This window comes from Tupaia chinensis, unplaced genomic scaffold (assembly GCF_000334495.1).
Source record: "Tupaia chinensis unplaced genomic scaffold, TupChi_1.0 Scaffold000318_1, whole genome shotgun sequence".
In the NCBI taxonomy this organism is placed as follows: domain Eukaryota; kingdom Metazoa; phylum Chordata; class Mammalia; order Scandentia; family Tupaiidae; genus Tupaia; species Tupaia belangeri.
In genome coordinates, this window is record NW_006159811.1 from 869,476 (window position 1) to 887,120 (window position 17,645).

Genomic DNA, 17,645 nt, shown 5'->3' on the forward strand with positions numbered 1-17,645 from the left:
TACATTCAGCCATGTAAGAGTCCAATGCCCTTAACCACTACCCTTAGCCACCTGCTGGCACCGAACTTTTTATTTTTAAGTACCATTTATAATCACATACGGTTTCTGTACATTATTTTTCATGCTTTTCTTTGAGCTTTAAAGAACAGTCTTCATGTAAAAATGCATTTTTTTTTAAGAGAGATTTTTTTATGTATGTTGCCTGTACTCGCCAGAGAGAGAGAGAAGATGAGAAATCACCTCCTGGGAGGATGGCCACATCGCAGTCCCTTCTCCTCTTGAGATTTTGGGCACACAGGCACACACACCTGGCATGAGTTTTACACTGCCGGGTCTGGAACTCGAATCACAGTTGACTACGCAGGAGTCCAGCAACATAACTGTTACACCATCTGCTCATCCTGAAAAAAGCATAATTTTTATATATTTCTTCCTGTTTATCTCAATAGACCTTGAATTTTCTGTGGAATATGTTGTGAGACTTTGTGATACTATTATAGTATAAATTCTCCCCCATGAAAGGCCATTATGTATACCCAAAATGTTTACACGGTGGCCCAGATGTTGGCATGGCAGTAAAATGTGATGCGATGCTCTGTAAGATTAACATGTGGAGGAGTCCAGGTTTGTGTTCCAAGACCTCCCTGAGTACACCAGGCACATGTGTACCCATGACCCAGGGTTGGCTGAAGCTGGGAACTGATCACTATATCCAGACCTCATTGAGGATGCTGTCTCTCTATGTCTGTCTTACTCTCTCTCTTACTTTTTTTCTTTAAGGTTTTTGCCCTAGGGCATGAGTGGTTGCTGGAGAGAGAGAGAGAAACAGAGAGAGAAAAAGTCAAGGGGCTGGCAGGTGGCGTGGTGGTTAAGGGCTCTGGACCACAGTTCAAGTCCTGGACCTGGCAGCTTGCTCGCTCTCTCTCTCTCTCTCTCTGTCCCTCACTGGTCAAATTAAAATAAATAAATAAAGATAAATAAAATAGTTGTTTAAAAAAAGTCAAGAAATCAACCCCCAGGGGGACACCATGCTACAGTCTCTTCTTCTCTAGGTACACGCCTGGTGTGCTTTTCAACCACCAGTTGCTGTCAGCTATGTGAGAGCCCAGTGCCTGAGTGCCATCCGATGGCCCCAAAATAAATGAATCATAAAATCAGTTTAGGGCCATCTCCATAGCATAGTGATTAAGGGAGCTGGAGCCCACAATGAATGATCACAATTTGAATCCTACCACAGTGGCTTAAAAAACCCTCTGGGTATATGTGCATGTGTGCCCAAAATCCTGACAGTAAAGAGGCATGGAGGAAAAGGTATTGTGAAGTGATCACACCCCATTGAAAGGTCTTTTTTCCCTCTGTCTCTTGTCTCTCCCTGGCAAGCACACACATGCTCTGATAATTTAAAAAAAAAAAAAAAAAGTTTAAATGACCCCTTCAAACCCCTATAAATTTATGGAAATGTATAACTTAAAAGGTAAAGCATAAATTTCTTGCTGAAATACTTTTAACATACTGCTTTTTTGTTATTTGTTAATACTTACAGTACGTATACACGTGTTTGAGAGTGCATGTGCAAAAGTTACAGGTCTGAATTTGACATTTTTCTCTTTATTTCAAAATTTATTTTTTTAATTGGCAGAAAACGTGTACTTGCCAGGGATGGTGAGGGAGAAGTACCTCCCAATGCAGTGTGGTCATGCCGCATTCCCTTCTCCTTGCTTTCTCTGTCTTATTGGGATTTGTGACTAGTGTGTTTTTCAAACCAGCAGGGCCAGAATTCAAACCATGGTCAGCCATGTGGGATCTGGCTCCCTTAACCACTAGAGTATGGGGCTAGCTCCTCCCCGCAATTTTTTTCCCTAGTTTGCTGTAGGGTGTGTGCACTCACTGCAGAGAGAGAGAGAAAGTACCCCCAAGGAGACCACACTGTCATCCCCTCTTCTCTACCTGCTCTCAGGATTTGGGGCACTCACATATGTGCACCTGGGTCCAGGACTTGAACAGCATAGTCACCCATGTGGGATCCAGCTACCTTAACCACTATGACACCAGCTGTTCCCCCTTGGTTTTTTGTTTTTTTGTTTTTAGTAATTTTCATTTCTCTGGTGGCCAGCAGGTGACGTAATGGTTAATGGCGCTGGACTCCCACATGGCCAACCATGGTTCGAGTCCTGGACGTGGCGACTTGCTTTCTCACGTTTTCTTTCTCTTTCTCTCTCTCTCTCTGTACCTCTCTGGTCAAATTAAAATAAATAAATAGGTAAATAAAATACAGTTAAATAAAATAATTCTTTTAAAAAATAATAATTTTCATTTCTATCTTAGAGCACCATTTCCTTTTATCACCATCTTTAGCAGTTTATTCTCTTTTAATGCCCTTTTAAATTGTATTTTTTAAATATTTTTTTAATTTAACTTTATTTATTTATTTATTTATTTTAGAGTGACAGAGAGAGAGAGAAAGTAAAAAAGCAATCTGCCAGATCTAGGACTCGAACCACAGTGAGCCTTGTTGGAGCCCAGCACCCTTAACCACCACACTACCTGCTGGCCCCTAAATTGTATTTTTTAAAGTGGTTTTGTGATTCATGAGTGTAACTTAACCCAGAAGACAGTAACAAAAGAGAAATGGTTACAGTGACATTGATCTTTCATACTCACCATGAATATGAAATTCATAATTCAAATCCCCACCTCAATTAAATTATAGCTTACCCAGTTTGGACCTTTGGTGCCCAGTCTTAAGTATTAGAAATCGTGATGTCATATCCTCGAATGTCAGAGACTGTTGTATGCATGTGGAAGAAGGGCTCTCCTGAGTGGTCGGTGGTCTTCAGGCAGTGTGCATACTGTGAGGTCGTTAAGTAGACTCACCATTCCCTCTCATCATTTCCTACAGCCGGACATCGTACAGCTTCGTGATAGACTTTGTCGAGCACAAGGAGAGCCTGGACCAGGACCAGAATCAACCAAGATTCCTTACGAGAGGCAGCAGCTGCCTAAGGGCAGGCCTGGACCAGTTGCTGGCCACCCACAGATGCCAAGAGTGCAAACTCAACAATATTATCCCCATGTGAGTGATATGTCTCAGATGAAGTAGGAACATTTACGTATGTCTGTTAATTGGGTGGTTTTGGTTACGTGGGCCAGAGAATGTCTCTGATGTAGAAAAACTAGACAGTACATTTTTAAAAATTATTTTATTTTATTATTTTTTAATTTGATCAGAGAGAGACAGGGAGAGAGAGGTGGACTGTGAGAAAGCAAGCCACCAGGTCCAGGACTAAATCATGGTCAACCATGTGGGAGTCCAGACACCTTAACCACCACGCCACCTGCCAGCCCCGACAGTACATTGTTTTAGTAGTTCTACTTTCTAGATTTTTTTAAAGAATTACTTTATTGGGAACCAGCAGTTAGCGTAATGGCTATGTCGCTGGACTCCCACATAGTCGACCGCAGTTCGCATCCCAGACCCTGTGGCTTAAAAAACTCACGCCGGGAGTGTGTGCGTGCATGCCCAAGGTCCCGAGAGGAGAATGGAGGAGAAGGGATTGCAGCATGACCATCCCCCCTGGGGGGGTGATTTCTCGCTTTCTGTCTCTATGTCTCTCTCTGTCTGTCTGGTGAGCGCACACGCCCTGTAGCGAAAACCTCTCCAAAAAAAAAAAAAGAAGAATTACTTTATTAATTTTATTTATTGTTACTATTTTTTAATTTGACCATGGGGGCGGGGGTTGGGGGTTAGTAAGAAAGCAAGCCACCAGGTCCAGGACTCAAACCATAGTCAGCCATGTTGGGGTCTAGCACCTTAACTGCAACACCATCTGCCAGCTCCTACTTTCTGATTTTTTTTTTTTTTTTTGCACAGGTTTTCTCTATAGGGCACGTACGCTTGCCAGCCAGAAAGACAGAGAGAGACAGAGAGGTAAAAGCAAGAAATCACCCTCCAGGGGGGATGGCCATGCCGCAGTCCCTTCTCCTCCATTCTCCTCTCGAGATCTTGGGCACGCACACACACGCACCCGGAATGAGTTCAAGCCACTGGGTCCGGGACTCAGACCATGGTCAACTACATGGGAGTCCAGCGACACAGCCATTACGCTAACTGCTGGTCCCCTCTAAATTCTTTATATCAGTATTTATGATCTACTTTTTGAACTTATTCCTTTAATCTGGTGACATATAGTCTATACATATACGGGAGGTTCGTTCTTGTTCCCTATTACTGAAACTTTCCTTACAATGTATATCTGTTCTTGAATCTTCTGTTGGATCTAACAGCTGTAAGGAAGTAGCAGGAACAGTCTTGCCAGTGATTTGCCTTTTTGGGGGGAGGGGGGTGTAGAGATTTTTGTCTTAAGGTGTGTGTACTCTCCAGAGAGAGAGACAGAGACAGTGAGAGGAAAAGTGGGAAATCCCCTCCTCCCAGGGAAATGGCCATGACACAATCCCTTCTCCTCCATTCTCTCAGGAATTTGGGCATGCATGCACATGTGCCCGGCGCGTTTCAAGCCACCAGGATCAGGAATCAAAAAGCAGTTGGCGGGAACCAGCAGTTAGTGTAATGGCTATGTCGCTGGACTCCCACGTAGTCGACCGCGGTTCGTGTCCCGGACCCGGTGGCTTAAAACTCACGCCGGGTGCGTGTGCGTGCGTGCCCAAGATCCCGAGAGGAGAATGGAGGAGAAGGGATTGCGGCGTGACCATCCCCCCTGGGGGGTGATTTCTCGCTTTCTGTCTCTATGTCTCTCTCTGTCTGTCTGGCGAGCGCACGCGCCCTACAGTGAAAATCTCTCCAAAAAAAAAAAAAAAGCAGTTGGCCATGTGGGCGTCCAGTGACATACTACTACACCATCTGCTGACTCATGATTTGCCGTTTTTAACTTCATAAAATGTTTTTAGAAAAGAATCTTATTTTTGAGTATTATTTTCTGAATTATTAGTATAGATTTACATGTATCTACATGTAAAGGGTATCCAGGATACAGCTTTTCTTTTGTATATTTGACTGTTAAAGAAAAACAAATGACTAAAGGTTTAGGAAATTGTAGGTCATGGGGAAAATGAAAAGTCTTGACCATTTTTATTTAATTTTACTTACTTTTATTAAATTACCAAATGTTTGGTGGCATAAATGTGTCTTCTTATTGCATTTTACTATTTCATGTAAAAAACTTATTGATAGATTTCCAAACCAATAGGTAATCCTCAAGTCCTTAAATGAAAATATTTTTTCCTTAAGTAATAATGGTCTTGGTTGGTATCAACTCAACAAATACTCTGCTTATTTCAAAATAGAACACATTGCTGATAGGATTGACAGGGGCTTTTTAAAATATTTTATTATAATAGAAGTAAATATAAAATTGTAAAAAGCTAAAAAACTCATACTATTGTCGGTTGTACTTTTGGTTGTTACTTAATCAGCATAATTTACGTTTGGATACAACTTAATTAGAAAAATTTTTTTCATTCACTTGACTTAGATTTATTGAGACCCTACGATGAGTACTTAGCATTGTTCTAGCCATCCAGGTATGTTGTTGAACAAAAATAGACTAAGTTCCCCATTTCATGGAGATTATACTGGCTTTAGAGAGTCAATGACAGGGACCGGCAGGTGGTGTAGTGGTTTCGTCCCTAGACATCCATTGGCCTGACCATGGTTGGAGTCCTGGTCCCAGTGGCTTCAAACTCATGCCAGTCGTGTGTGCGTTTGTAACTGAGATCCCTGGAGGAGAAGGGAGGAAAAGGGATTGTGGCAATTTCCCTCTCTGTCTGCACCCCACCATCCACCCTAAGGCAAAAACCTCTGAGGAAAAAAAAGGCTGTGACTTAGGTGGGGCAGATCAGATAATGACCAGGAAACTGGAGAGGCAGAGATGTCAAGTTTTAAGACACAGGGCATTAACTCCTCAGCACTTCCTGACTAGTTAATGGCCAAGTTGGGATTAGAACTCTGAAGCACCTGCTGGTAGACCAGGCTGTCTCAAAGGGTGCTGAATCAAGGCAAGCTCCACCTTGGAAGAGGAGAATATTTACTCCCTATGAGAGCACAAGCACCTGGCGTGAGTTTAAGCCACCGGATCCGGGACTCGAACCGCAGTCAGCTACATGGGAGTCCAGTGACATAGCCATTACGCTAACTGCTGGTCCCTCTACCAAGATTTCTTGACAAACCGAATTTCAATGGTTTAAAGAAAATATATATGAAAATTAAAAACCACTAAACTTGCTGACTCCAGAGTAAGCAATATGGTGTAGTATAGAAAACCCTGACCTGGGAATCAGGAGTCCTGGAATCAGTCCTCGCTTGATCACAGTGAGTTATGTGGACATTGGCAAGCCCCTTCACTTCTCTGGACCTTGTTTTCTCAGTGGTAAAGGGTGGGGAATCCGAGGGGATGATCTTTAATATTCAATTCCAGTATTTTGTGAGTGATTTTTTTTAATGAGCCTTGTACGGGACTAATAGGATTTTCGTGGCCCTAACGAAATCTAGAAATGAGAGCTTAAATAATATCTTTGCAAATTAATAGTAGCATGAATATTATTAGTGCTTCTGATTTACCCTTTTACTCAGTTACCCTTTTTTGCAATGTCTTTCCTTCCCTACTTACAGGACCTCACCTTCCCTGCCTATTCCTGATGCTTGAATGCCGTTGTTCTTGTGGTTTGATTTAGGTTTTCATATTGATTTTTTTCCCTCTGCTTCTTTACCATTTTTTTTTTTTTGACTGTTTTCCCTTTGAAATCCCAGCCACCCTGAAAGCAATCACCTGCCTAATATGTTACCTTGCTGCTCTTTTTTGGCTTTGCATCTTGGCTATTAATTTTTTTTTCCCGCCTTATTCTTCTTTTAACATTTTTATTTTTTATTTTCTGTGATTGGTGTTTCTTTGTTCAATTCAGGTTAGAATTGCCCCTACTGTCACTACCTGGAGTAACAAAACTCCTACTGCCCTTCCCAGCCATCCACCTGCAGCCTCTCCCTCTGACACACAGGTATATCCTTCATTATTCCTCTCTGAGCAAGACTTTGCTCACCTAAGTACTTATAGTTAAATGTTCTTTACCCCTCCCTCAAGTTCCCCCACCCCACCCTACCCCATCCATCTCTGCCTGCTCATTGCATTTTAATGCTTTTAGGATGCAAGAAGCTTTTTTTAGCACAGTTAATTTCCTTCCTTATCCCACCTTTTCTTTTTTTTTTTTTAGTTATAAATTGACTTGAACTAGAAAAAAACATCAACCAAGGTTCTAACAAAGGTTTAAATCTGATTTCACTGAAGATTTTTTTGTCCTTTTTTTTTTTTTTTTTTTTTTGGTCCTTTTTTAGCATCGCAGAAATTGAAGACACATGAAAGTTCCCTTTATGGCACTTATATTTCCAGAGTATGGAGTAGTGGATGGAAATTAGTAGAGGTGGAAAATCCTGGTGACCTATAAATATGATCAGCACAGTTTTATGAGGATGTTAGCATCTATTGCCGTTCATTCCAATTATTACTTTGGGCTTGTCTGATCTTTAAATCATTCAGAATGTGTTGCACAAAACATGTGTTTTGAGGAAGATAGAATATGCAAAATGCAGTCTGTCTTATGCAGTCAAGTTTGTTTGGTTTTTTTTAAATAAACAGAATTCCATTTCAGAGATTATAAGTCCATTTGGTAAGATTGTTAGGTCCAAATCTAATCCTCCTTTTTTACCATATTCTCATTTCCTAGGGAGAAAATCCTCCACCTCCAGGTTTCCTAATGCACGGGAATGTTAACCCAAATGCTGCTGCCCAGCCTCCCACATCTCCAGGCCATGTACACACCCAGGTACCACCTTATCCACAGCCACAGCGTAAGTCCTGCAACCCCGATGGCCTTCATAGCCGCACAGCTTAGCCAGTGTAATAACCATTTACCTTTGCCACTCCAAAGCCATGGCCAAATCAGTTTGACAAAGTAAGAATCATGCTACATGGGACATGAGTCCCTGCTGTAGAGAAATACAGTCTCCCTGATAAGAGTCCTGAATCAGCGTGCTAAGAATTACCTCCATGTGGCTTTGCTCAGAGCAGTTGGCTTTTGTTCCTGAGCCATGACTTAGGACTTACTAAAGAGAGAGTCCCATGATTTTTCTATTTAAAATAGAGAATTTTAGAAATTATTTGGTATATGTCCTTTTTTTTTTTTCAAGCAAGATAACACAAATTACTTTTGGAAAGTGGTCCCAAGGGGCATGTGTGGTTGTTTTTTTGTCTTATTCAGTTATCTATTTACATACAGTAGGTTTTGTTTTCTAGAGCAGTTTTAAGGTCCACATCAAAATTGAGCTGAAAATTCAAAGTTCTCACATATATACAACTTTACCCACTGGCTACATCCCACACCACATTAGTATATTAGTTACAGTCAGTGAACCTACATTGATGCCTCGTTACCAGCCAAAGTCACATAAGTGTATATTCCAAATGTACAATCTATGAGTTTCAACCTTTGTCCACCTTCCATTTGTGGTTGTTGTTTTTCTTTTTTTTTTAGAAAATAGTTGCACTTGGAAAGTAAAAGATCACCACCATTTCAAAATATTAATTAAGAACAAAAATAAATAAAGTCTCAAAGTGGGAAATTGTAAGACTAAACCACCATTACAAAAACAAGAGGCCATTGCCTAGTAAGAACTAATTTTAATATGAATACAAATGTGATCCAAGCTTTCACTTGGGTGCTCACTGCAAGTGCTGTCCCCAGAGTGCTGATGAGAAACAGGCACAGTTCCACTCGGTTGTCTCTGTAGAGCTTTGTACCCATGCTCAATCTTGCAGGTCGTGTTGGCGTTAAGAGCGCCCTCATCTTAGATCTTTGAATTAAAACATCAGCTGCTGCCTTACCTGATTGGTTATTTACCAGTTATCTACTGTATGTAAAATACCACATAGTCCTAGTTTTGTCAGAGTTCATAGAGAGTTAACTCTTAATCAACCTAGACCTGTGCTCAAAACTCAGAAGTCAAGAAGCTGATGCTTTTACTAGATATTACGAAAGCTATTTATTTCAAAAAATGTAGTACTGTCCTATAGTTCCTATGTTTTGTTTTATTCCCTTTTTTTTTTTTTTTTGTTAGAGGAAGCTTATGTTTGCCAGAGGAGAGGAGAATGCATCCCCACTTCCTGGGAGTGCTCACACCACAATCTCTTCTCCTCTCTTCTTTCTCCTTTCAGAATTTTGGGCACATGTACACATGCACTTGGTGTGCTTGTCAAGCCCCCAGGTCTAGGACTTGAACTGCAGTATTGGCCCTGTGGAATCTGGCTCATTTAACCACGAGACCACAGGCTGTCACCCCCCCCCCACTTCGTTATGGGGAGGGAGGTCTTGGTCTGCTTCCAAATTCCATATCACTTGTTCTGTAAAAGGATGTGTTTCAGATATATCCCTCCTACACAGTTTCACCTGCTGGTTAGTAGGTATCACGGTAGTCTTCACAGAAAAGTGTCAGTGTCATTCTTGTAGCTCTTAGGGTTAATGATGGAATTTTTTAAAAGAATTATTTTATTTAATTTTATTTACTTAATTTATTTTTAATTTGACCACAGAGGGACAGAGTGAGTGAGAGAAAGTGAGAAAGCAAACCACTAAGTCTGGGACTCGAACCATGGTCGACTACATGAGATTTCAGTGCCCTTAACCACCATGACACCTGCCAGCCTCAGTGATTAAAAACTGTCACAACTAGCGGCAATCTAGGATGGCCATTTTCAAATATTAGATCTAATGACTTTAATATATTTAGGACATCTGAGCCTCCAAAGCATAGCATGTTATTGGCATTAGTTTGGGGGTGTACCTCATTATTATAAGAATGATTAAAGTCATTTCCATAGGATGAGATAATTTTTTGTTTATTTTTCTCTTGTTTGAATAAACATGAAACTAATTACCATTTCTGTTTCTTCTCCTTGGTGTAGTTTATCAACAAGCCCAGCAGTATTCCTTCGGATCAGGGGGGTCAGCCATGTACCGACCTCAGCAGCCTGTTGCTCCTCCTGCTTCAACCGCTTACCCTAACACCCCTTACATACCTCCCTCTTCCTCCTATTCTGGGCAGTCTCAGCTGTACCCAGCACAGCACCAAACCTCACCTACCTCCAGCTCTGCTGCTTCTCTCCCTCCTCCTCCTCCCCCTGGAGCATCCTTCCAGCATGGCGGACCAGGAGCTCCACCATCATCTTCAGCTTATGCGCTGCCTCCTGGAACAACAGGTACACTGCCTGCTGCCAGTGAGCTGCCTGCATCCCAGAGAACAGGTCTGCGCTTGAAGGGGGTTTTGTTCGGCTCTCTCCGTTTTTTCATGAACAGATGGGTAGATGAAGGGATGTTATTTCTAACTGTAAACTGAGTAGTGTGAGGCATTGACTGAGTTTTTAGTAACAAATTCTAAAACTATTTCTAAAAGCGTGATTTTGTTTTTCTCCCACAATAAACTTCAGTTGCTAAATGATGAAAGCTTTAGAACTTCAAAAGGGTAGGAGTGTATAATCTGCCATTGAACTTAAAATAAGTGATAAGAAATTAATTGGCAAGATAAGTGGTGGTTGGGATCAGATTTAGATGACACTTATTTCTTTACTTGAGCAAAAAAGTATGTCCTGTGTTTTTTTTTTTCCCTAGGTGAAAGAGGTAGCATGCACTCAAGTCAGTTTCTACTTAAAACGTGGCACAGGGAAGTAGGGAAGAACCAGGTTTATTGAGTTAATGTTGGACATATTTGATATATTTTCTCATGTAAGTCACAACCTCAAGAAGTAGGAATAATTCTTTTTTAAAATAATTGTAGATGAGGAAACTGAGTTACATAATGTTCTCAGGATCACACCGTGGTGAACCCCAAGTTGAGGTGCAAACCCTGGTCTCTTGGTCTTCAAAGGCCATGTTCATTCTTCTGCACTAGATAGTCTAGTCTGGATGTGATCAGTAGAAAACACACAGCATAGAAATTACAAAGGTCATTTAGCAACCCTGTTCTGGGTGTTTGCTACTTTTAGTCTACACTAAATTATTTGCCTGGGTATTTTTTTTCCCCTAAAGTAGTGTATTTGGTCAAGAGATTAGTCTTTTTCTACATACAAAGTAACAGAATATTCTAACTTGGCTGAAAAGCAGTAGCTGTAATAATATGTAGACGCAGATGAAGCTAGTTGTCGGCATGCACCTTGCTGGCTGCCTCGTTACCTCTTGCATGTGACCAGTCTCTTTACAGTAACAGCTTTAGCATGTCTTATTTTTGGATTTCCTAAAAATTTTGTTTGGGTTTATATAATTAATTGTGACTGAAAATTCTGTCTTTGTTCTAATGTGTCTCCGATCATGATTTTGTTCATGTTTTAAAAATTCCAGCTGTCCAGTGGATAAATTCCTGACAGACATTACCAATTTGCAAGCTTTCTTCTAATGAACTACAAAATTATGTGCACAGGGCTCAGAGAAAGTAATGTTAATAAATCAGCAAAGCACTCATTTAGTAAATTTTAGTAAATTCCTAGTGAGTACCTGCTTAGACTGGGATCAGAATAACCCCAGACCAAGATGGGGCGCCTAAAAGGACAGAACAGGCTAGTGGACAACAAAGAGCTTTGTTATCGGTTGGAACATAAAATCTTGGAGAGCCTTAAGTGCCAGGGCAAGGAGTTTATCCTTTATACAGTAAGAAAAAAGGTTCTAGTCAAGGAGTTTGAACTGCTGAGTGATATAGTCAAAGTGGTACTTACTGAAGATTGGTCAGGAGGTGGCCTTACTGAGTACACTGTGGACAGCATGGCAGATCAGAGGCAAGGGAAATAGGCTTTTCCTCATCCTAGTGTGAAGCAGCACAGCCTTTGTCATGATAATCCAGCAGCATCTCCATGGTGGTAACACAGAACAGCAAGAAACTACCCCTGTTTGACCACCTAGAATAAGTGGGATACTTTTTAAACATTTACAAGTTTGTGTTTTTTGTTCTGGGAGTTTTGGGTTTTGTTTAACGTTTTTGTTTTGTTTTTGTTTTTAGATGATTTTGCTATAGGGCACGTGCATCCCCCAGAAAGACAGACAGACAGAGAGACTAAAAGTGAGAAATAACCCCCTGGGAGGATGGCCACACTGCGATCCCTTCTCCTCCATTCTCCTCTCGGGATCTTGGGCAAGCACGCATACACTCCCGGCATGAGTTTAATCCACTGGATCCGGGACTCGAACCGCAGTTGACTACATGGGAGTCCAGCAATGTAGCCATTATGCCATCTGCTGGTCCCCATTTAGTTTTTTAAATCCCTAGTTTCATGTGTGCTTATTTTTAAGGGAGAGCACTTTCAAATGAAGGCCTCAGAATTTTATTCAGAAACCACAGTTGGCTATGTGAGATCCATCCTTAACCACCAGACTCGAGTCAACTCTAAAGTCATACTTTAATTCTGTTTTTCATGAACTTTTTGACATCCATTTATGTATGAAAGTTGTTATTATGGCGAAATGTAGATAGTAAAATGTACCATTTTGACCACTTTTAAGTGTAAAGTTCAGTGACATTAAGTATATTCACATAGTGCTACAATCACCACTTTCCATTTGTGGAACTTTATCACCCCAAACTTAACCTCTGTTTCAGTATTAAACGGTAACACCCCATTCCCCTGAGCCTCCAATAACCACTTTCTATACATTTGAATACTCCAGGTACCTCATCTTACTGGAATCAAGTGGTATTTGTCCTTATATGTCTGACTTGTTTTATGTATGTATGTATGTATCTATCTATCTGTTTTGGAGAGATTTTTGCTATAGGGTGTGTGTGTGTGCTCACTGGAGAGATAGAGAGAGACAGAAAGCAAGAAATCACCCTCCCAATGGGGATTGCCACACCGCAACCCCTTCTCCTCCATTCTCCTCTCGGAATTTTGGGCATGCACGCACACGTGCCCAATGTGAGTTTTAAGCTGTCAGGTCCAGGACTCAAACTGCAATTGACTATGTGGGAATCCAGCAATGTAACCATTAATGCCATCTGCTGGTCCCTATGTCTGACTGACTTTACATGGCATAATGTCTTTAAGGTTCATCCATGTAGTTGCATATATCAGAATTTCTTTCCTCATTAATGCTGAGTAATGTGCTATTGTATGTACATACTGCCTTTGGTTTATCCACTCATTCTGGGGGAAGGGATTTGATTATTCTACAGCTTTGATCTTCTGTTCACCAGACCTCCCTCCCTCGAGTTACTCAGACTACTCACTCAGTTCTCCAGTTTTACTCCTAACTCTGAGTTTGATTTCACTATGACTTTGGTGACATTTTACCAAGGGATTATACAAAAGTTGCTCCACAGACTTCTGTGCGCTACTGATATTCAATAGTTTGTGAAATCAGGATACCCTCCAGGGGTTAAGATTCTAGGCTTAAGTCACTGCAACAAGAGGTTAGAGGAAAGACAGTCCTCATCATCCTACCTTGGTCTCATGGGGCAGGGAGAGAGGGCGTGTTGCTGAGACCACTCTCTGAAAAAAGAGAGCCAAGCCCAAGGTAGTTCTGGTTCTTTTAAATTTGTAATGCACTAGCCCCTTCAGCCCAGAAAACTGGAGTCTAGCACTAGAGTGTGTCAGCAGTTGAAAGCCAACTAAATCCTCTGTTGTTAGCCAGGTACGGGCTCCACAGGCAGTTACAAACTCCAGAGTTACAATGTCGTATCTTGCACGGGTAGTTAGATTGTAAGCTTATAAAGTCATTATTTCAGGTCTGAATGGAAACACTCATAGTCAGTTATCCACGATCACTCTTCAGTTAAACCCTACATGAAGAAGTTGGTTGGCATGGTTCAGGAGCAGTATTATATGAACAACATCTGTCAGTAAACACTAGATGCACATTCCACACAGTGAGATTTTAAGCTGTGGGATTACCTCTCCCACCTCACAGTTCAGGGCGTGTGCTTGAGTAGAGCTCAGATTGAATTGCACCGTGTTAATTGCTGTATTCTCTTAGTTGCTTCCTCGCCAAGTGAAAATAGTGACGTTCACGGAAGTGTGTATAATGGACCTTCATGGCATACTTTTGATTGAGACTGGGCCCTGGTCTGGCACTAAATATTTGATACTTGAGATTGCTGTGTGTTTGTCAATCTGCTTCTCTCTTTTCCGCTGCTAGAAGTTTCAGTTCTCTTACGAGAAGCAGTAATTTCCAGGAAACTTGGGCTAAGTCTGCAAATTTCAATAGTCTTACAGAGAGGACCATCTGAGTCGGGTGTATATCTTTGGGCCTATTCTCAGTTACGCTCATTTTTGATGTAAAACCTGGAATTACAGTTTTTCCAGAATGCAGACCATTGGTGCCTTCCAACTCCAGCAGTGAAAAGTGACCACACCATACATTCTTAGTATGTTTGTCTTCTCAAATGCAGTATGGAACTTTTCAGGACCGTAGAAGTCCTCTTGTTTTTCTTTAATTCCACACTGCTTAAAGAGTGTTGGACCAGCAGCAATGACGCCACCTGGGAGCTGGCAGGAAGGACAGCATCTCTGCTTTGTCACTGTACCTAATGGACTAAAACCTGCATTTAACAAGATCCTTGGCTAGTTTGGATTCACAACTTTGAGTAATACCAAAAAAGATACATTGGGATAATATGTCAGGAAGTGCTATCTCCTGTGATATTACTGAGCATCATTGGTCAGATAGTAGAAAAATTAATAATCCAGGCAAACAATTTGGGAAATACTGTTATTTTAAATAGGAAGAGATGAAATTTTCTTTTTTTAAAAAAAGGATTATTTTTATTTACCTTTATTATTTATTTATTTAAATTTGACCAGAAAAGGACAGAGTGAGAGAGAGAGAGAAAGAGAGAGGGAAAGTGAGAAAGCAAGCCACCAGGTCTGGGACTCAAACCATGGTTGGCCATGTAAGAGTCCAGCGCCCTTAACCACCACGCCACCTGCCGGTCCAAAGATAAAATTTTCTTAAAAAGAAACAGGTAATAAAAGAAAAGAGTAATCTGTAAGAATTCATTAAATCTTACACACCTTAAGTGAATTCACTTTACTCCAAAACTGATTACTTTCTTAATTAGATAGAAGATATTTCATATGACTTGGTTAAAAAGTAAGTTTTATCTTCTTTTTTTTTGAAGAGGTTTTTTTGCTATAGGGTGCGTGCGCTCGCCAGAAATACAGAGACAGAGAGACAGAAAGCGAGAAATCACCCCCCAGGGGGGATGGCCATACCACAATCCCTTCTCCTCCATTCTTCTCTCCGGATCTTGGGCACGCACACACACGTGCCCTGCGTGAGTTTAAGCCACCGGGTCCGGGATGCAAACCACAGTCGACTGCATGGGAGTCCAGCAACATAGCCATTACACTAACTGCTGGTCCCATAAATTTTATTTTCTTATACAGTTAGTTTCTCTTCCTGGAGGTTGATAGAGGGAGAATAAATGATTTTAAAAGGAGAAATAGAGTTTACAATGTCTTTGGTAATACTATTTAAATCATTTTCATATTTTGTCTACAGAAATTCAGTTTATCCAAGATCAGGCACCTATTTTGGAAGGTGAATTGGTTATAAAATGTATCTTTGGAAATCTTTGAATCTGAATACAATCAATGTACATTAGCGATAAGGCATGGAAACTTCCAAGACAATGATATCTTATATCTGATCAGTATTATCTTTTTGTTTGACTTCTTAATTGAATCAAATTTTAGAGCTGATCAAATTTTAGAACATGATGACAGAAATAGCTTTAAATCATAAAATCAATCTACAGTATATAGACCTAATGATAACTGTACCAAGATTGTCTTAGATTTGGATGCAACTAGAAGGTGGTGGGAGAAATGAGGATGATTATTCTACCTGTGACCAGAAATTTTAAATTTTGGTAAGATATAGCAGCATATGAGTAATGTATTACAATTACCTTGAGTGCTTGGAGTCTTACTGGCATTCTACCTGCTAATAAAATTGTAGGAAATTAATTCTGTCTTAAAAATCAAGGCAAATGAATATGGAGTAGTTGGGAGAAAATTCGTATTTTAAAAAATTTTTGTGACATTCATGAATCACAGAATCTCTGGCTTGCTTAATAAATTTGTTGTGATTTACTATTGTATATATCGATTTAAAATGTTGAAAAATGTTTAATATATTTCAAGGAGAATCATCTTTTTTCTTTGAATGTATACACACGAAAATTTCTTAAACAGGTATCTGGTACCCTAAAGAAGATAACAAAACTCATGCTTAGTGAAATGTAAAAATAATTTATTACAATCTAGAAATTATCCTCTTATTTCCAGTCTGTTTCATTTATTTATTTCTTTATTTGCATTAAGATGTTTAATGAGTCCTGCTATTGATATCCACTTTTCACTTTGAGATAAGGGGTTTCTTTTGTGTAGGGGGAAGTGTCATTTTGTTGGTGACATTAATAGAAAACCTTAGCTCAGATATTTGGATGTACTTTTCAACTTTATAAGTAATTTGTAAGGCATAGAGAATCAAAATAGTTAGGCTCTATTTGTTATTTTTCAAATAATTATGTATTTGATTTTTGTTGATTTATTTTCAAGTCACCAGAGAGAGGCACAGAGGGAGAGGGAAAGTGTGAGAAAGCAAGCCACCGGGTCCAGGACTTAAACTGCGATAGGCCATGTGGGAATCCAACATCTTTACTACCAGACCATCTGCTGGCCCTGGGCTCTGCTATTTTAAGTGTGTCTTCCATGTATATCAGTTGTGGCTGATTTGCTTATGTTAAATTATTCTATTATCAAATAGATTGCTACAACCACGATTCTTGTATGCTGACTGGATGGAAGCTTTTTTTTTTAATCGTCAGCAGGCATATGCAGTCACCGGAGATGGTGAAAGTGCCCCCAGTGGGCATGGTGATGCCACAATCTTCTTTTCCTTTATTTTACATCAGGCTGGAATTGTGGGCATACCTGCAAATATACCTGGGCATGGTTTTCAAGCCAGTGGGGCTGCATTTGAAATGCAGTTTAGCCGAGAAAAATATGGCTTCTTAAGCAAAAGACTTAATTGTTTTATGCTATAGGGCCAGCCCCAGAAACTTCTTTTTTAGCAAACTTGATGGCTTATTATCTTTTTTCTTTACTAAGCAAATAATAAACTGGTCTTTGAAGACTATATACCAGTATAGAGGTTATATACCATTGTAGACATTAAGACTTCACTGTCCTTAAATTCAGCACCACTCCAACTTTTAATGGAAATTATGTTTGGAATCTTGCCTCTTCAGCCAAGGCCTGGCCTGTTAATATTTATTAGAGGAATATGTTGGCTACCTGGCCATCCCCACAGCTCAGCCGGTAAAACCTTAGTGACAGTAATCTCAGGGTTAAGACAGAATTTCAAAGTATTCAAAGGATTCTATTTTGTTTATTTCCTTTCAGAATTCTAAAGGAAAATGTTCTCTGTTACTCATTATAGGTCCTCAGAATGGTTGGAATGATCCTCCAGCTTTGAACAGAGTACCCAAAAAGAAGAAGGTACTAGAAAAATGTGTCCATTTTGTGACCTACAGATGTTATGTTCACTCCATAGCTACTTGAAACACACCGTACTTCTCTGACTCTTTTAAAGGCAAA

General features: G+C 40.3%; 1 protein-coding gene across 26 annotated transcripts in view; it reads left to right on the plus strand.

Moving 5' to 3' along the window:
- Positions 1-17,645, plus strand: part of SEC31A (SEC31 homolog A, COPII component) — a 98,446-nt gene that overhangs the window by 65,560 nt on the left and 15,241 nt on the right. For 13 of the 26 annotated variants that reach the window (XM_027773031.1, XM_027773029.1, XM_006151411.2 and 10 more), the window contains 6 exons: positions 2,900-3,073; positions 6,916-7,008; positions 7,732-7,855; positions 9,966-10,304; positions 15,544-15,582; positions 17,488-17,546. In XM_027773031.1, coding sequence (XP_027628832.1) covers positions 2,900-3,073; positions 6,916-7,008; positions 7,732-7,855; positions 9,966-10,304; positions 15,544-15,582; positions 17,488-17,546 — 828 coding nt within the window. The remainder of the gene's footprint in view (positions 1-2,899; positions 3,074-6,915; positions 7,009-7,731; positions 7,856-9,965; positions 10,305-15,543; positions 15,583-17,487; positions 17,547-17,645) is intronic. The other 13 variants (XM_006151423.2, XM_027773041.1, XM_006151424.2 and 10 more) reach the window with 8 other exon arrangements.